The following is a 20,425-nucleotide window of genomic DNA, read 5'->3' as shown; positions in this document are numbered from 1 at the left end:
TAAGTTATTTTGGGAGTCTTTCCACCTCACTGTAGGCCAAAACCAGTATTTCTTTCTCAGGCCAAACTCCGTGAAGGCATTGAGCTCTGCGAGGGACCCTTTCTAACAAAATGAATAGATAGCTCCTAATTCCTCTCCAACCACACTTTAGAAAATATCTTAGTAGATTCATTAATATAAGCATTTATTTTCTAGCCCAGCTATGTTTAAATATGATTTGGTACATTTATTTTGAATGGTATCAGACTTACCTATAGTACTGTAGTTCTGATTCTAGCTGCTGGATGTATATTTGCAAATGTGGCACTTTATTGGCTTTTGCTTCTAACTCCTTCACTTTGCCAAGACTGTTAAGGACTGCATGTCTAGCTTCTTCCACTTTCTTCCTCATTTCTGCCTGTTCCCTCTTCAGATTACGGTTGCAGTCTTCCAGGGTGACTATAGCTTCCTGGGAACTCCTCAGTTCTTTTTGCAGTTCTTGATTGAACCTAATTGCTTCTTCAATTTGTCCATCCCTGGAATTCCGGATTAGTTCCACCTCCTTTAGGACACTCTGAAGGCACTTGGTGGGCTGGGAGTGTTTGGGAGTTAACAGTCTCCTATTTCCTATAAAACAGGTCCCATCTTTCTTATGATTAGCATGGCTTTTCCACAGTCCTACCTACAATCAACAGGAGCAGAAAGAGGAACACAGATTAATTTGTATGAAAATAACTTAACATTTTAATCAAAGCTGAAAATGGGCAGATTTTTTGACATATTTTCTTCACCTGTAGTAAACCTACCCTTAATTAGGAATCTACCTTTGGCCTACACAAAGTTCTGGGCACAATCCTTGGGTAATATAATTATTTTCAAAATACATAATTTATGTAGAAAAGTTGACTCATTAGAGGCACAGCAAACTTTGTCTCAAATGTTTTACATGTTCACATATTATTTTAATTTCATGTCTCCCCATTGTTTCAGTCAGTTCTTAGGGGCGCAACTAGCGTTTTGAGAAGCATACCACGACTTCTTTTAGGCATGTGGGCTATATGAATTAGCATGAAGCTGGTAATCAGTGGGTGTCCTGAGTTTTAATCCTAGTTCTTCCAGTAATTCACTCTGTGGCCCTGGGCCAGTAACTTCACCGTTTTGTCTCAGTTTTCCTATTTGTAAACCAGGGATAGTACTACTTCACTGGGATGCTGTGAAGATTTCATAGTTAATGTCAAATTAGAACTTCAAACATATATAAGCATCATCTGAATGCTAAGTATATTTATTAAGTCAAGTTAACTAGTCACACCAAAAAAAACTGCATAAGTCAAGTTTCCAGGGCCTCACCCTTTCTATACTACTCCTTCATGCCAGAAATATTCTTTGTCTCCCTAGAGCAATCAAGCAATGCCTGCTATTAAAATCCTGTACTCTTTACTCTTGGAATCAATGAGTTCTGCCTGAGCAAGGACTGTGCGTTGAGGCCCCAAAGTCAGTGGGGCTCTGCAAGAGTCTGCTCACCAGTTCAATTGTAGGAGTGGGGCCTAACTATGAACTCAAGAGGTTATCTGTGAGTCCCAAAACATTTCTTGCTCAATGAACTGCCTACTTGTTTTTCTCACAGGTAAAAATCCAAACATTCATATTTATTTATATTTTTTAAAATATCACATCCATTACTGATAAAACACTGACAAACCAAAGCCATATACAAGAAAAGAGTAAGATCAAAACACACCAAACCCTATAATGCACTAGCTTATAGTGCCTCATTAATAAATAGTAATACTGCAACAAAACATTTCCTCTTGAAAATTGTACATAACCAAACTGGTTGTCTTAAACAAAAACCAGCAACAACACGAACACACAATACCCAGGAAGAAATAATGACAAATATCCAAGTTGCCATTTGTTTAGAAACAGAACTATTTATATTCAGTAATCTGGAATTAGATGGAACATAACTCTCTGAATCATTCGGGTAAACATCATTAATATGTCAGATGTTCATTTTTTGAAAATCACAGCATCTTCATCTTCAATTTACATGTAACATTAACACTGAAAAAGTATGAAAGCCTTGATGGCTCAGGAAATAAACTGACTGAAAGGTCAAAAATCTTTTCCAGCAAGTAGCCCCAGCCAGGCCTGGAAGGATATAAATTCTCCCACCTGCCTTTGAACTTTCACCCACATTTATTTCAATGGGCTTTTAGTGGTCTAACTTTTTAAAGTATGTTCCAGCAGCTTGTTGCACTGTGTAACCATTGGGAGTTTGAATGAACCTAACACCAAGATCCATTTTCTATGGCTTTTCATGACAAGCATTTGGAGGTAGGCAGAGCCCCTTCACCCAAAACTGAGGTGAATGCAAATAGGTCACAAACTAATTAACAAAATGTTTGCTCTGAACACAAGCTTTAATGAGCTCCTTTAACCACGACTAGCTCCAGTGAGATTTTCTTTCAGTTAATAAAAGTACTGTTGTGCTTTAGGTTAAATTTAAACCAACTTTTAATGCACAGTTACAGTGACACCAGAAATGGAAGCCTCTCTCCCTTGTCCAGCAGTACTGATAGAAATGGATGCACTCTGTTTATCCGTTAATTAAATCTCTCCCCAAACATAGTAGCAATAATAATCCAACCTTTTTATAATCCAGTTACCCAACAATAACCTGATTAGATTTCCTGGAAATCTTTCAGAGACCTAGTGGGGTGAGCACAGAGTTTAACATGGTGCATTTCATATTCCCTTCTTTTAGCTCTTTCTCTCACACTCGGGAAGGACCCGGAGCAGCACGACCCCAGCTAGACAAATGCAGCTAGTGAATACATATTTTCCCTGGCCCGATTTACACTCCAGGGTGTCCCTGAAATCAGAGCAGCGTTCGGCTCTCAAACTTCTGCTGGTAGGAAGAAGGCGGGCAGGGCGCTGGGCTGCCAGCGTGTAGGCGTGGCAGGGCTTGGGAACAGTGGGACCTGTCACCCTGCCTTTACAGGGACCTCTGCAGCTTTTGCTGCCCTAGGACAGTAGCTACTGCTGACACTAACTCCATGTGTCAGTTTCCCAGGGTTGGTTTCGCTCTGGCCGCAGGCTGAGTCCCCGGAGCGGGGTCTGGCCAGTTCCCCCCGAGCGTGCACCGGCCCGTGCCCTTCCCCGCTCACCTGCAGCGCTAGGCACCTGGCGTCGCTGCTCTGCAGCGCTGCCCGCATGTCCTCCACCAGCTCCCGCAGGCTGCCGTTCTCTTCCTCCAGCTTCACGATCCGGTCTTCAGCCTGCTCCAGAGCCACGATCTCCTCGTAGCACTCCCTGGAGCAGGGGCCCGGCCGCCTGGCGTGCGGGGCCAGCCCCGGGGCGGCCGGCGGAGGAGAAGCCCCCCGGGGGCTGCCGCTTTTGAGGGCAGCAGCCCCCGGGCCCGCCTTGTCCCGCCGCCGCCGCAGCGGGCTGCGCAGCCGGATCTGGGTCTCGATGTGCTCGCTCTCCTTGCCCAGCGGCAGCCTGCCCACCGCCGGGTGCTGTGGCGCGCAGCCGGCCTTGGTGCTGAAGTAGCCGCAGAGCTTGGCGTGGAACTGGCGGAAAGTCAGCTCCGGGGCCAGGTCCTCCCAGAGGCCGGCGCACTCCTCCGGGTCGGCCGCCGCCTCCTCCGGGTCCGCCAGCCCCAGCACCTGGCAGAGGGTGCGGAAGTCCTCGCCGGGGATCCTGCCTTCCGCCTCGCAGTCCAGGTGGTGGAAGATCTCCTGCAAGTACTGGTCCAAGCCCGTGGCCAGCACGATGATCTCGTTCTCCACGCCCCGGTCCAGCCCGTAGTGATACGCCAGGGCGCTGACCAGCCACTGGGTCCGGCGGGCCGGCCGGCTGTAGGGGTCCCACGCGTCGAGGGGATCCATCTCTCACCCCACCACCATGCTGCCCCTGCTGGCGCTCGGGAGTGTCCGGAGCCCTGCAGGCAGCTCCGCTCCCGCAAGCCCAGCGCGGGGTCAGAGCAGGGGCCAATGTCCGGCCGCGGGACGCGCCGCCCCCGTGAGCACGTGCGCGGAGATGTGCACAGGCTCCGGGGCTAAGGGAAGCTGCTGCCCTTTGCTCTCGGGCTCCGCTTCCCCCCAGCCGTGCAGGAAAGGGACAGGGAGCGGAGCGGCGGGTGGGGAAGCTAGAGGAGGGTGGGGGGAAGAGTGAATGAACACATCGTGGGGTGGGGGGCGGAGCAGATTGCGGGGTGCGTGGGGGGAGATGGAGCAGATGGGGAAGATGGAGCAGATGGGGGGATCGGGAGGGTGTATGGGGGAGATGGAGCAGATGGGGGGTGTCTGGGGGAGCCGGACGGGCAGGAAAAATCTGAATTACACTGAACTCCCTCCTGGTGCTCCAACACTTTCCCCGGAACTATGCTATACTGTTTTGTGTGCCTGGCTGTCTTGTGTATGCCCCTGAAGAGTACACAGAATGAGAGATGGGGTTTGTTCTAAAGACTTTACAATTTACACTGTGTAGCTGGGGAGTGATTGTCAGATCATGTTTTGAATCGAGTTTATTGCTTTAAATATTTTCAGGTGGCTTCATGTTTGCCCTTTATTATTTTCTCTCTTACAAGTGCTGCTTTTGCTAATGTCAAATGTCCACTACACTGAGTTTCCCTGTTTATAATTTATTCTGTCAACTAGTAACAGTTCCCAAGACAGGAGAGTGGTGTTGTGGTTAACAGAATTAATCAAACAACAACTCAACCTCAAATATATGTCAGTCTGAGCAAAGAGTAAAATATATGTGCTTGGGTTTATGTCTTGGTAACCCTAGAACCCCTTTCTGTCGACCTCACTCAAGCAAAACTCCTGTTGGAAGCCCCTGGCATCAGTAAGGATTGCAGGCTCGCATCCTGGTTTGTAATATGACCTACTGTTTGGAGACCCTAGCAATAACTCAACTCAAAAGACAGAATTAAAGAAACCCCAAGACCCTGACAGGTGTTGGCTACCACTGAAACAAATGATGGAATTTTAAACAGCCTGATTAAAAAAAATGTCTTCTTTGTATTCTGATCTGTTTTGAAGGTTTTATTTAAAGAAAACAGCATTTGGTCTCAAAACATTTCTGTTCAGTTTCAACTTTGTCTTCTGATTCTTGTGACATCTTGTTGGACAGTCCTTCAGGGAGGACATATCCTAAATTTCTAATATGAAAAAGCAGAAAAATAATTTTTGTTTTGGGGAAAGGTGGAGGGGTCACAATCCATCAGGCCTTCCTTATTCATCCTAAGTAGCAAAGAGGAGAGTACAAGCCCAGGTGGTTTTTTCATTGATTTCATTCATTCTTCAAGTAACACTTCCCAAAGATGGCACTGTTGTAAAGTGATTGCAGTGATGCGTTTTGCCTGAGAAGATTGAAGGATTATTGGTATGACCCAATATCTGCTGAAATCAGTGGATGTCTTTCCACTGATTTTAATGAACACTGCATCAGGCCCTAAATCCAAAGTTAAATGTTGGAACTATTGTTAATACCCAAACACCAGAGACTCAAAGAGTGTGCAGTGTCTTGTGAAAGCAAATTAACAGTGCTCAGTTTTGTGTTACATATCCACTACCAATCACATAATAAAGATTATTGTGAATACCAATTAGAAGTAGCTGCACTTCAAATATCTGTCATATAGCTATATCTTACTTTAAATATATCAATAGAATCTCATTTCAAACTAGCTATTTTTAGGGGAATGTAAAATAAAGGCATTAGAGGCTGGTAAATATCCATTTCTTTGTATTCTGATATGTTTTGAAGGTTTTATTTAAAGAAAACAGCTTTTGGTCTCAAAACATTTCTGTTCAGTTTCAGCCAGGAACACTTTTTCATTTGAATTGTATAGAGCCATGAAAAATAGGGGCGTTATAATGGAAATCCACTGTTGTAACAGCACAACCAGATGCCACAGTCATATTTCAACAATGTTTTTGTTAAAAGTTCAGAATAAGTAACCTTAACGCCTTCATTGCCATTTTGGTTGTATTTTCTTGAGTCTGAATTTGGATGAGCATTCATTTCCAGTTTCATAAAATTGCAAGCCTAAAGTTGGCAAAAAACCTAAAATATGATAGGTCCCAATTCAACAAGGTACTTAAGCATGTGCCAAATTTTAAGCATGTGTGTAGTTCCACTGAAATTCTTGGGACTACTCTCATGCTTAAAATTAGGCATATACTTAAGTACCTTGTAGAAGTCACAGCCATAATTTGCTTGGTTTTGGTTTTGCTCCTGTATTTTTGCACCTCTCGGTAGATGTGATATGTCTGTGGCATAAGTATATGCCTTGTAAGAAATTGTCAGATGTAACATAAAAGTATGTCTACTTGCGCCACAATTTTAACTGGCTTAAATCCATGTACAGTAGAACCTCAGAGTTAGGAACACCTTAGGAATGGAAGTTGTTCGTAACTCTGAACAAAACGTTATGGTTCTTTCAAAAGTTTACAACTGAACATTGGCTTAATACAGCTTTGAAACTTTACTATGCAAAAGACAAGTGCTGCTTTTTATCATCTTAATTTAAATGAAACAAGCACAGAAAAAGTTTCCTTACCTTGTCAATTTTTTTTTACATGTACCCTTTATTTTTTTTTAGTAGTTTACATTTAACACAGTACTGTGCTGTACATTATTTGGCTTTTTTTTCTTTTTCTTTGTCTCTGCTGCCTGATTGTGTATGGTGTGTGATTGACCGCTCAGTTCGTAACTCTGGTGTTCATAACTCTGAAGTTCTACAGTATTTTCTAAAGCTGTGAAATTTCCGGAAGATGTATATCTGATGGGAGTATGTTCTTCTTAAAAATTAAATGTTTTCTCAAACATGAACCTGTCAACATTAATTTCTTGTTATTCAAATTGTAAAAAACTGTTTATTGCAGCCCCTGCATATTAGTAGTCCCATTGACTTCATTGGGATTCATTGCATGAGTAAGAGATAATATTTGCTGAATAGATTGACGCTCCTTAGTTCACGCTGAATGGAAGTGATGACTTAATTCCATCTGTTGTGAATCTCCAAGAGAAAGCATCTTCCTAAAACAAAGGGGCCCATTGTCCTGTCCTCTTTAATATAAATCAGATTTCTGATTATTCATATGATAAAAATCTGTACATTGACAACATACAATACTGTATTGCTGAAGAGCTCCCTTTGGCCTTGATGCTTTAACTCAGTAGTTTTCAACCTTTCTTCATTTGCAGACCCCTAAAAAATTTCAAATGGAGGTGCAGACCCCTTTGGAAATGTTAGATTCAGTCTGCAGTCCTTCAGGCATCTATAGATCACTGGTTGAAAACCACTGCTTTAAGGTCTGGAGTTCCTCCAGGGCACTCAATGTCCCTCATGGTCAGGCCCTATTTTCCCGGGGACTGAGCTCTACCCACTCATGTTCTCTCCTTTGCGTGTTTATTTTCGAAAACAGTAATTTGTTTTGTAATTATGCAACCAATGGGGACTGTAAAACCCTCTTCCTGGTTTTCATCAGTTCATTTCTGGTTTGTTAAGGCTCAACGTATTCTCATACCTCATCTTAAAGAGTGTTTTCTCTCTTAGTTTTTTTTTCCTGCTTATAAAACATGACATGATACATTTTTAGCTCACATAACTTGTAACCTATCATGTTCTTGATTGGCAAGAGGAATGACTAGATGATCTTAGAAGTCTTTCCCATCCTTAATGACTATGCTTTCTTTGTGTAGGCCTGGCTTGACAAAAGTAATTGGACATGGTTGAGGCCCCATTTCTTGGGAGACAGGACTAGGGAGGTAAATTGATTAGCAGCCTAGAAACAGAATATCTGTACTAGCTAAGATAAGGGGCAACACTCAGGGAACCATTTACAATGGGCAAGATAAATTGGGAATGAGGTAAAGCTGAAGTAAAGAGTAGGTCATACATGGACAGCGCGTGGACAGAACATGCTGTACAGGGATTGGTTCCTATAAAGGAATGAAGCCAGTCCCAAAACATGTAATTCGATGTATAGTAAATGCAATGTAAATGTGTATAAAGGAAGAGGTTTGCTGTGTAACACTGGATGTGTGCTATGCTTTATGCCCATCTCCTACACTTAAGTCTGATCAACTCATTAGAGCTTTTCTATATGCCAAATAAAGGAACCTGGGTGATGAGACTGCAGTCAAACTGAGTTCCTTGGGAACCGAGTGAAAGAGGTCTTGGGGGAACCCCAACACTTTGTTTAATGGCATAGTATGTAAATATGAAACTCTATCTAAACCTACCTCTTTTTTCAATCCTATTATATTCATAAGGTTCAACAAAATATTCAGTGTCATACAGAATTAGGAGATAAAATACAAACCATTAACGCTTTTGAGATTTTAGTAGGTATTATGTAAATCCACATCTCCTATCTAGACACATCAATTGAACTAAGGCATAAAGGTCTTAGAGTAGATGCTGAAACACTTACACTTGGTTTGGTCTAGCTAGTGGAGATAATTGATTTAAAGATTGACAGAATCTTTACCAGACTGTAAACATGTCAACATAAATTTTACTGCAACACCTGGAGTTTCCAGTTGAGTTGCTATTGAGTTTTTTGGTCATATCTCATGCTAGAATACAGGCACTAAAACACCTTTGGAAGACATTTGGGCCTTTGTTGAACTGCCCACTAAGCATCTGTTGTTCTTCTGTTTTAAAAGAATGGAGGACCATTAAATGGCATGATAAATCTGTGGCTTGTCATTTTGCATTGTTATAGGAAAACCGAGTAGATCAGACTGGTTTCAGTTCACCTAAGTTATATCTGTGATGCAAAGTAGATATTATATATGAACATAAATGCCTTGGCCATTACATCGTTTCCTTTCTCATCTCTTTGAAAGCAGTTGTTTTTGCATGATGAGGTCCTTCAGTAAATTGTGCAATCTTTGAAAATGATGTAAGAGCAACTAGACCAAAAAAGTCTGCAGCTCCACCAGTGGGGTAGTAGTAAAAAAAGAAATAAATTAATCTAAACTAAACTCCTTATTCCCCAGATGAAAAGAGGGAAAACTCAATTTACTCTCGACTACACTACTGCAGCTCACTTCAGCCTCTGTATTATTGGGCTTCCGCTTTTTGAAAAAGGAAGCTTTGCATTTGCGTAGAGAACCTTTACCTTTAAAAGGAAGACATGAATTTGCACACACACAAGCCTTGTTTACTAAGGATGTTGGTAAAAAATTCCCACTGTTGCACTGCAGTTCCACCAGTGTTAGCAATGTTGGGAAGACCATATTAGCTCCATTAAATTCAATGGGATTTTTGTCCTTGACTTCAGTGGGGCTAGGATTCATGCCTAGTGCACACAAGTCTTCTGTATCTGCTAGCATTTTTAATACCATATTCTCTAAACAGCTCAGAGTGGGTCTGATAATATGGTGTTAAAAATGTAAGCACTTTGTCTACACCAGGGCTCCCACTGTCACTAGCACCAGTGGAACATTTGTATGATGAATCCATGTAATAAACAAGGCCATATGTGACAGCTGGAGTTCAATGGAGTGTTTGCTCCCAGTGTTGTGACAGCATTTGAAAATTAAAAACATTTAAAATGTTGCCTTTGAAATTCATTAAACAGAAGTGATGTCCAACTCAATTTTATTGCACCGAGAAGACTTTGATTTGACTGCCAGTACTGCTGATGGATTGCTATTTGTAACCACGTTAGCTAGGAATGGGCTTGTTTCTGATCTAGATTCAAATGCAGTAAGGTCACTTGTAGAAACAACTGTTCTGAGTTTCAGGGAAGTAGACTAATTTTTTATTTTAGAGTTGGTCCATGCTGCAGGACAAGTAGTCAGCACTGACTGCTTTGTTATTCAAAGTTCCAGAATAACAATATAATGGTTCCATAGCTGTGGTGGATTGTCACTCAGTAGTACTATATAGGCCTGCTAGAACTGTTAGACTTTGGAGAAAATGTACCTTGCAGGCAAAATCATGTCAGAACTTTTAAAAATGTCTTATTCACTCAATACTTTTGTTTAACGGGGTCTGTACAGAAAAGTTCTCCTTCACACTGGAGACTTATCCAATATGTCTATATCATGTGAATCAAAGGATATAAAATTAGTATTACATAATCACCGAATAATACACTAGGAAGAAGCTGATAGTGCAGCCAGAAGGCAGGCTATGAATAGTAGCTATATATACAGGACGCTGGTTAGTATAGTTTGTCTATGTACGACATGGACGGCGGCTACTGGAGGTTGGGGAAGGCTAAGCCTCCCCAAACCTCTGGTAATTGCCGCAGCCCTGGGGCTGTGCTGTGGCGGGGCTCAGAACTCCTTTGGGCAACCTAGGCTCAGGCCTGAGCACCAGCCAGCCAGCTGGGCCTCCTCCAGACTGCTCTGGGTGCCGGTGGGCAACCTGGGATTCAGGGCTGTGCTAATGGTTGGCGAGAGGGGGGAGTCGAAAGGGCAGAGTGGGGGCAGGGCCTTGGGTGGAAGGGGCTGGGACTCGTAGAAGGGATGGGGCAGGGGGCTAGCTTCCTCAAACTGCAGGGAGGGGGTGGGTATGCACCTCCCATGATGTATGATAATCTGAGTGTTAACAGAACATGCAGGAAAGGGATGTCCTGTGATCTTGGTAAATATAGACTATGTGAGGTTTAGAAAGACTTCATATTGTGCTGTGCTAGAGATAGAAGTACAGATTTTATGCCAAACATCTTGTTTCCCCAAATCCTTTCTAACAAAGAGGCGATCATATGTATAACTTTGGAATTAATATTGTATGTCTCTTAAGCTTCTTCTATCACAGAAGAAAACTTCTGGGATGAACTAATAGCAGTAATAATGGTACAGTCTTGTCCTTGTCATATTCTAAGTTATCTGCTACCTGCCTTCTTGTTTATTAGGCCCAGCAATGTTTGGAAAAGTTTTGTGTATACAGTAAAATACAAAGGGAAAATGATAAGTACAGAATAGCATCTCATTATGGGAGGCAGTGTTGAGCAGGAGGCTGAATTAGGACACTGGAGTTCTGTCTTCTGCTCTACTGGTGACTCACTGCATGATGTTGGATAAATCACTTCACCTTTCTGTGCCTTAGGTAAAGCATGTACATTTGGTACTTGCCTCAATGTTGTGCGGCTTAATTACTATTTGTATATTTTCAGCAGTGAGATAGACACTTTACAGAGGTATGTGAAGACAAGGTCTTCTGCCCTTTAGAGTTTAAGTAGACAATATGTAGACAAGGGAGTGGGACAATTTGAAAACAAAATTAATGTGAGTGCAGGGTGAAGTTAAACATGTGCCTGATTCACTCTCCAATTTTTACAGTTTCTGTTTTTTAACACACACACATTAATTTCTGAAAGTTAACATGGTGTGATCCCATGCCAGGGTTTATAGGTGTCCTTGAGAAAGGTGCGTTTTCAAAGTTCACTTATTCTGCTGAGATGTTTGATGACAGTCTGTCAGCCACTTTGCATTGCGCTATATTAAAGAAACCAAAACATCTTACTTAAAATTAATTGCCTGAAGGTTTGTCATTCAACACATAATAGCTTGTATATATGAAATTGTTTTGACTATATGGTGTGTAACTAGTATAAACTGTAAATTCCCTGTTTCTCCGTCCTTGTTATGTGCATCACTGGAGTACATTGTCAGCGCTCACCAAAGAATAAATAATAATGTCTATACACTAACTGTTATTACACTGGGAAAATTTCATATATATTTGGTATATTAAAAATTTTGAGAAATGATGGTTTTATCCTTCTGTAGTGTGTTCCAACTCAGCTGCTGACAATTTGAAAGCTGAAGCCTTTTGAATGATTATTTGCAAATATGAGCTCAAATATGAAATTTTGATCTAGAAGTCCTAAGTAAACTCCAAACATAAACTGGTACATGGGCAAGTGCTTATACCTAGCAGTGGTGGTGGGTGCTTTACAAATGTATGTAATAATAATAAGTATGTGCCAGTGCTTCAGTCATCCTGGCCCAGATTTCTAGAATTATGTGGGAAAATAACTGCAGTGAGAGATAAAAAGGCATCTTTTAAAAAGTGGAAGTCAAATCCTAGTGAGGTAAATAGAAAGGAGCATAAACACTGCCAAATTAAGTGTAAAAATGTAATAAGAAAAGCCCAAAAAGGAGTGTGAAGAACAGCTAGCCAAAAACTCAAAAGGTAATAACAAAACGTTTTTTAAGTACATCAGGAGCAGGAAGTCTGCTAAACAACCAATGGGGCCCCTGGATGATCGAGATACAAAAGGAGAACTTAAACGTGACAAAGTCATTGTAGAGAAACTAAATGAATTCTTTGCTTCAGTCTTCACGGCTGAGGATGTTAGGGAGATTCCCAAACCTGAGCCGTCCTTTGTAGATGACAAATCTGAGGAATTGTCACAGATTGAAGTGTCATTAGAGGAGGTTTTGGAATTAATTGACAAACTTAACAGTAACAAGTCACCGGGACCAGATGGCATTCACTCAAGAGTTCTGAAAGAACTCAAATGTGAAATTGCGGAACTATTAACTATGGTTTGTATCCTGTCCTTTAAATCAACTTCTGTAACCAATGACTGGAAGATAGCTAATGTAACACCAATATTTAAAAAGGGCTCTAGAGGTGATCCCGGCAATTACAGACTGGTAAGTCTAACGTCAGTACTGGGCAAATTAGTTGAAACAATAGTAAAGAATAAAATTGTCAGACACATACAAGAACATAAATTGTTGGACAAAAGTCAACATGGTTTCTGAAAAGGGAAATCATGTCTTACTAATCTATTAGAGTTCTTTGAAGGGGTCAACAAACATATGGATAAGGGGGATCCAGTGGACATAGTGTACTTAGATTTCCAGAAAGCCTTGACAAGGTCCCTCACCAAAGGCTCTTACGTAAATTAAGCTGTCATGGGATAAGAGGGAAGATCCTTTCATGGATTGAGAACTGATTAAAAGACAGGGAACAAAGGGTAGGAATAAATGGTAAATTTTCAGAATGGAGAGGGGTAACTAGTGGTGTTCCCCAAGGGTCAGTCCTAGGGCCAATCTATTCAACTTATTCATAAATGATCTGGAGAAAGGGGTAAACAGTGAGGTGGCTAAGTTTGCAGACGATACTAAACTGCTTAAGATAGTTAAGACCAAAGCAGACTGTGAAGAACTTCAAAAAGATCTCACAAAACTAAGTGATTGGGCAACAAAATGGCAAATGAAATTTAATATGGATAAATGTAAAGTAATGCACATTGGAAAAAATAATCCCAACTATTCATACAATATGATGTCGGCTAATTTAGCTACAGCTAATCAGGAGAAAGATCTTGGAGTCCTCGTGGATAGGTCTCAGAAGATGTCCACGCAGTGTGCAGCGGCAGTCAAAAAAGCAAACGGGATGTTAGGAATAATTTAAAAAGAGATAGAGAATAGAATGGAGAATATCTTATTGCTCTTATATAAATCCAGGGTATGCCCACATCTTGAATACTGAGTACAGATGTGGTCCCCTCATCTCAAAAAAGATATACTGGCATTAGAAAAGGTTCAGAAAAGAGCAACTAAAATGATTAGGGGTTTGGAACAGATCCCATATGAGGAGAAATTAAAGAGGCTAGGACTTTTCATCTTGGAAAAGAGGAAACTAAGGGGGGATATGGTAGAGGTATATAAAATCATGAGTGGTGTGGAGAAAGTGAATAAGGAAAAGTTATTTACTTGTTCCCATAGTATAAGAACTAGGGGCCACCAAATGAAATTAATGGGCAGTAGGTTTAAAACAAATAAAAGGAAGTTCTTCCTCACACAGCACACAGTCAACCCGTGGAACTCCTTGCCTGAGGAGGTTGTGAAGACTAGGACTATAACAGGGTATAAAAGAGAACTAGATAAATTCATGGAGGTTAATTAATGGCTATTAGCCAGGATGGGTAAGGAATGGTGTCCCTAGCCTCTGTTTGTCAGAGGGTGGAAATGGATGGCAGGAGAGAGATCACCTGATCATTACCTGTTAGGTTCGCTCCCTCTGGGGTACCTGGCATTGGCCACTGTCGGCAGACAGGATACTATGCTGGATGGACTTTTGGTCTGACCCAGTATGGCCATTCTTATGTTCTTATATATACATGCTCAATTAAAGATCCACCTGGCCCTTTGGCCACACAAATACTATGACTGTATGGATAACTTTGGTAATTGCAAACACATATTATGCATATGCATAATTCTTAACATCTGGATCCTAGTGTACCTGGTCAGATCAACAGAGCCACAAGGGGAGTATATTGGAGGGTGCTACCACTCCTCATTTTAAGTCACTTGTCACCTTTCTTTCACCATTTATTTCAGCATTATCACAAATATAGATTGAGGGAAATCCCAGAATAATGTATAAAATCAAGGAAAACAGCCCCCCTGCCCCCAAGTCACAAAAATTAGAAATGGAAAAAACTAGTTAGAGTCATCATTTCACCCGACCCTTCTCCCCCAGAACCAGTGCAGGGCGCAATCGTGAACATATCAGATATTTAACTGATACGACACTTGATTGTAGCCAAGAGACTAAAAAGTAGGGCTATCAAGTGATTAAAAAAATTACTCACGATTAATCACACTGTTAATAATAGAATAACACTTATTTAAATATTTTGGATGTTTTCTACATTTACAAATATATTGATTTCAATTACAACTCAGAATACAAAGTGTACAGTGCTTACTTTATATTTATTTTTTATTACAAATATTTGCACTGTAAAAAAACAAAAGAAATTGTATTTTTCAATTCACCTAATACAAGTACTACAGTGCAATCTCTTTATCATGAAAGTTGAACTTACAAATGTAGAATTATGTACAAAAAACTGCATTCAAAAATAAAACAATGTAAAGTTTTAGAGCCTGGAAGTCCACTCTGTCCTACTTCTTGTTCAACAAATCATTAAAACAAACAAGTTTGTTTACATTTGCAGGAGATAATGCTGCCCACTTCTTGTTCACAATATCACCTGAGCGTGAGAACAGGTGTTCTCATGGCACTGTTGTACCTGGCGTTGCAAGATATTCATGTGCCAGATGCGCTAAAGATTCATGTCCCTTCATGCTTCAGCCATTCCAGGGGACATGCGTCCATGCTGATGACAGGGTCTGCTCGATAATCCAAAGTAGTGTGGACTGATGCATGTTCATTTTCATTATCTGAGTCAGATGTCACAGCAGAAGGGTGATTTTCTTTTTTGGTGGTTTGGGTTCCGTAGTTTCTGCATCAGAGTGTTGCTCTTTTAAGACTTCTGAAAGCATGCTCCACACCTCATCCCTCTCAGATTTTGGAAGGCACTTCAGATTCTTAAACCTTGGGTCGAATGCTGTAGCTATCTTTAAAAATCTCACAGTGGTACCTTCTTTGTGTTTTGCATGTTGGCTCACGGGGCAGACCTGACTGTTGTCCATCTACAAGGGTACTACATAAAGGGAAAACTGTTCTGAATTTTGCTGTGGAATGGATGAAAATAGCAATACCTCCACTAAAAAGGCCCCAAATCTGTCAGAGAAAAGGGCGTTGCACCTATGCAAAATCATTCTCTCCTTCCCTGCAATTCTCCTTCCCTGCATTCTTCTCCTTCCCTCCTATGGGAACTTTGCACTGTTGGGAATCCTTACGTTGTGGAGGCACGGCTAGCCAGACAAGGGGCACAATCAGAGTTCAGACCACAGCATCACCTGTCAAACTGGCCACAGCATCTCTGGTCTCACTTTATCATTCTGTAAAATGTGCAGAGTTATACTTGCCTATGCCACAAAGCTTAATCGATTAATTTTAGTGAAATTCTTTGAAATATCCTGATGAAGAGGCACAGCAGAAATACAAATCGCCACATTGTAACAGCAGTTGCTTATTTTAAATGCGTGGCTAACCTTACTCATCAATCACAACACGATTCTAACGTAAGAATTCAATAACAATCTTCAAACGGGACTATTTAATATAATCACAAGTTAAATCTCAAGCAAAATAAAAACCACCATAAAATGCTTCACGTTGTCCCCCTATGGTGTTAAAAATACCCTAATATATTTATTCAGGTCCTTAAGACAAGTTGTAGTTAAATTTTAAATACATGAATACCCATTTAAAAATAATTATCCTACAGAATACTAGACCTGAAGAAGAGCTCTGTGTAGCTCAAAAGCTTGTCTCTTTCACCAACAGCAGTTGATCCAATTAAAGATATTACCTCAACCCCCTCCTACAGGGGTTCTCAAACTGGGGGTCAGGATCCCTCAGGGGGTCATGAGGTTATTATATGGGGGGGGGTCACGAGCTGACAGCCTCCACCCCAAACCCCACTTTACCTCCAGCATCTATAACAGTGTTAAATATATTAAAAAGCGTTTTAAATTTATAAGGCGGGGTCACACTCACAGGCTTACTATGTGAAAGGGGTCACCAGTACAAAAATTTGAAAATCCCTGCTCTACAGAATATTAACTAGACATCTAAACTTCCAGTGCCTTTGCCTGAATCAGCATCTCATTCCCTATTCCGAGCAGTGACTTATTTAAGTAGTGTTCCTTGTTTTCCTTTCAGGCTCTGCTGACCATTACTGAAGAACATCTATTTCTCATCAGCTAGCTCACAATCAATCCAATCTAGCAGCCCTACTCCCACCAGATGTAATTTTTGTCATGCCTCATAAACTAAGCAAGGTTCAGCTAATTCTGAAGGTGGACAGGAGACTCTGGAGTAGACCAATAGGACTGTAGGAGCTGGGTGTTGATTTAATAACTAAGCCTTCTTCTCAGTCAGTATTGAAGCACTGCTCCAGCCAGGACTCAGCTGGCCGTTGGAAAGGGGAGCCAGCATGAGGACATAAAGTCCCTGCTAGACCGAGCAGTAATTCATACACATGTACAGTTTCTACTGGTACTATTTAGGCAAATTACAGGGGCTGTGTTTAGTGCCTTGTCACTGCCGCAGGCAGTAGGGCCTATTGAAAGGCCTATGCTTAGTGCCTTAAAAGAGACCTGGCACTGGCAACGTCCAGTTACAGTCTGTCTCTGTAATATACTGTGTTGCACAAGGCCCGCTGGTGTGCCCTGTTATTACTATTATTCGTTTCTTGTTTCCATTTCCGCCCACAGTGTGCTAAGCCCTGCACAGGCGCAAAAGAAGGCCCCAGGCATGGTCCCTGCTTTGAAGTGCACGAGGCTGTACCCTGCTGAGGCCTCGCCCTGCCCTCCGCTGCGGTGGGTGATGGTCACGGCGATGCTGGTGCTACCCAGGCGTTCCTCGTGCTGCGCCCCGGTGATCCCTGCAGTGTACCCCGCCCGGCCGCCCCCCGTGCCTTCACCCCACGCCCATGGGGTTCCCCGCCCCGCACCCCTGTGCCCCCTCCCCACGCCGCAGTGACGCCCTGGCGTTCCCCGCGGGTGAGCCGGTCAGACCCGCCTCTGCCCCGAGCTCCCAGCCCGGCTTTCGCTCTGGCCGGGCAACTTCTACGGCCACCTCGCCCCGCCGCGGATCCGTGCGCGCTCGGGCGCCGAGCGGAACGGGGACTCTTTGGCGAGGCGGCGGGAGACGGGACACGCGAACGCTGGGTTCCAGGCCGTGGAACCCTCTGTTGCCAGCGGCAGGCTGGGGGAGCCGGACCCCGGCGTAGGGGTGGCCCCGTTCGCCGCTCCGCTTCCAGGGGCAGGGGAAAGGTGCGTTCCCCGCAGCGCAGCTGCGGGCGCTGAGCCCCTTGGACGTTTGCGGGGAAGAAGCCCGAGGAAACTGGAGGACTCTCTCCTCCTCTGGCTGCTGTTGCCCGGGCTGGGGGCGGCTCTGGTACGCGGAGCCTCCCTCAGCCTGGACGCCACGTTTAAAAAGGCAGGTTAGAAGAGAGAGGCTGTGTTTGCTGGTGGGAGGGGTATCTGTGTGTGCGTGTGCGCAGCGCCGGGTCGACTGAGACCCAGGTTCCCCTAATAACCCGGGTGTGCTCTCTGCTGCTGCCGCCTGCCGGTCTCCCGGGGAGCGCCGCAAGCCCGCACCAGCTACCCACCACTCGGGGCAGGAATTGCAGCGTCTTCCTAATGGACTCGCTGTTTAAAAAAGGCACTTTCTCCCTGGTACCGTGGGAGGGTGGTGGCTTTCCCTCTGTTACTGCTCTGGCCAGGGGTTACTGTGCTAGGTTCCGAGCACGTGCCTTCGTGATTGCAGGATCAGGGCCTTGGTGATTTATATGTGGGTGGGGGAAGTGGGGAAGTTATTTTAAGCTCTCTTCCCCTGCCCCTACTCATCCTTTCCCATGAAAAAATCTCTCTTCCCTTTAAAAATTCGGTAGCTTGCTAGCTACTAGCTGAACACATTTTTCCTTTGTGTTTTTTCTGTGCTTTGCTTTATTATTTGCCAAGTATGTTGACTTGCTGTTTGCCTTGGTCTGCTGCTTGGAGACCTTTGTGTGGCTTCTCCCTGCCTCCAGGAATTAATCCCTGGATATTTTATGTGTGGGTTTAAAAGCATTCTTGAGAGAGAAGTAACAGGTTTTTCTGCCTCTCCTAAACTTTTCTTCCCTGCCACTGCATGGGCACTGGCAGAGATGACTGCTCACTCCCAGTATACAGCAGCAATGGAATAAGGGCTTGTCCTTTTCTACTCTTCAGCCAGAGAACCAAGGTGCTGGTGACTGGGCCATAGGATGGTGTTGCAAAAGCAAGAGGAGGACGTCTCTGGAGAGTTGGCAGAACCTCTTGCCCAGGATTCAAAGACAAAGATAGTGGAGGAAGAGGAAGAAGCACTGGTGGAAGTGGAGTTGGAGGACCTTGGCTCTGAGAGCAGCTTTGAAACTGAAACCCCAAATGGACTTGGGGACGGTGGCCACCCCACCCCCGAGGACGAAGACAGCGGGCCCTTGTTCTTTGATAAGAGCCTGCAGCAACTTGACACCTCACACACAGTAACATGTACATTCTCAATTTCATTAGCTGTGCCAATGGCTGCAGGTAGGTACCAGACATGACCCCTCCTGTTCTTTTAACCCCTGTGGCTCATCTCGAGACCCAGATGGGATTGGGGGGCAAACTGCAGAAAGGATGTTGGCTCATTTATATCCCTTCTAGCTGTAGTTGTGTGTGGGTCTCCTCACCCTTATAATACTACTGTGCTGTCCTGTTGACTTGCTAATTTTATAGTATTATATAGAAGATGCTCAAGGGAATGGTGATGGGGAGGGACCCTGCCTTGCCTTTTACCATTAGATTCAGTTTCAGGCTTAAGTCATAGTGACTGAAAACCTTTACCATTTGATAGCTCTTCAGTAGCCAATGTTATTCAAGTTGATGGTCTTAGTCAATCATTGCAAAAGCAGTCATTGTAATTGATTCCTGTGTTTATAATCTCACTGATGTGGCCAAGAGGTTAATGGGTATGGAGGTTAAACTCCTTTCCTTTAGCTCTAAACGTGGTTTCCTTAGATCAAGGTTAAGGCTCACCTGATGTGTCAGTATAGAGTAGCTTGGGCAGCTGCTGCTATGCTGTACCTCATCTATACATTTATTTTCCAGTGAAGCACCTTTTCAAGCATTCCCAGTCCTGCAAGAATTTATGCTAATCTTTATTCATTGTGAGCTGTCCCATTGACCTCCATTGTAATTTAAGGGAAAGGTGGGTTAGGTACTGTATCTAACTTAGGTATAAATATTTAATGCACCTGCTACCATAGTATCTATGTGCAGATGTTCCCAATCAGTATGTTTTTATTATAGTTTTAAAATTCCCTATTGTCTGGAAAATTCTCATTTTTGTCCTTTGTTTATTTGACAGATCTTGGTCTCCCTTCAGGTGTATATAATGAACATTATTACTTTCAGGATCTTTTCTTGCATATTCTCCAGCATTACTGATACTTATACAACTGTGGGAATGACAATGTTTAGTTAGGATACAGATTACTTTTTGTTTAATAGTGATACTGTTTCTTTTTTCATGCATCATGTATAATCAGATGAATTTATGATTCATTAAAATAATTCTGTAGGATTGTTAGCTGCCAAACAGTTCAGTGTTTACAACTAATACGTACATCAGCACTAAAAACCAGGAAAATATATTTCCAATGGACTCTAACAGTTCCCTGTATGCATCTTTCACTGTGAAGGCTAAAGATTTATGCAAGCAATCATTTGGATTATAGTATGACTATATGTGGGACAAAACCAGTATCTGTAAGAGAGATTCTGTCATAACTTCATCTAGTTACAGGTCAAGATCATGTATAGCCATTAATTTTGTACGATTTTAAAGTGGAACTAAGAATTGGTCCTGGGTTTTACTCAAGAGGTTCTGAACATCATTGAACCTTTTGGCAAACCTGGACTTAGTTTGTAGTTTGTAATGAAAACTGAAACTAAGCAAAAAACTCAAGTGATAAATTTGATATTATATGCAACTTAGTGGAGGTGAAGACTAGGTTAT

The 20,425-nt window shown here is 42.7% G+C and overlaps 2 protein-coding genes across 2 annotated transcripts in view; one reads left to right on the top strand and one right to left on the bottom strand.

Annotated features, from left to right (window-relative positions):
* Nucleotides 1-4,067, bottom strand: part of EFCC1 (EF-hand and coiled-coil domain containing 1) — an 89,106-nt gene extending 85,039 nt beyond the window's left edge. The window contains exons 1-2 of the mRNA XM_074958127.1: nt 3,153-4,067; nt 252-661 (exon numbers count right to left, since the gene is read on the bottom strand). Of these exons, the coding sequence (XP_074814228.1) occupies nt 252-661; nt 3,153-3,875 (1,133 nt within the window). The 5' untranslated portion in view covers nt 3,876-4,067. The remainder of the gene's footprint in view (nt 1-251; nt 662-3,152) is intronic.
* The window catches only part of CFAP92 (cilia and flagella associated protein 92 (putative)), a 131,331-nt gene that overhangs the window by 33,536 nt on the left and 77,370 nt on the right, over nt 1-20,425 (top strand). Inside the window, exon 3 of the mRNA XM_074958126.1 lies at nt 18,616-18,954. Coding sequence (XP_074814227.1) covers nt 18,651-18,954 — 304 coding nt within the window. The 5' untranslated portion in view covers nt 18,616-18,650. The remainder of the gene's footprint in view (nt 1-18,615; nt 18,955-20,425) is intronic.

Source organism: Natator depressus, chromosome 7 (genome assembly GCF_965152275.1).
Source record: "Natator depressus isolate rNatDep1 chromosome 7, rNatDep2.hap1, whole genome shotgun sequence".
Lineage (NCBI taxonomy): Eukaryota > Metazoa > Chordata > Testudines > Cheloniidae > Natator > Natator depressus.
This window is presented reverse-complemented; position numbering and strand designations above follow the sequence as displayed.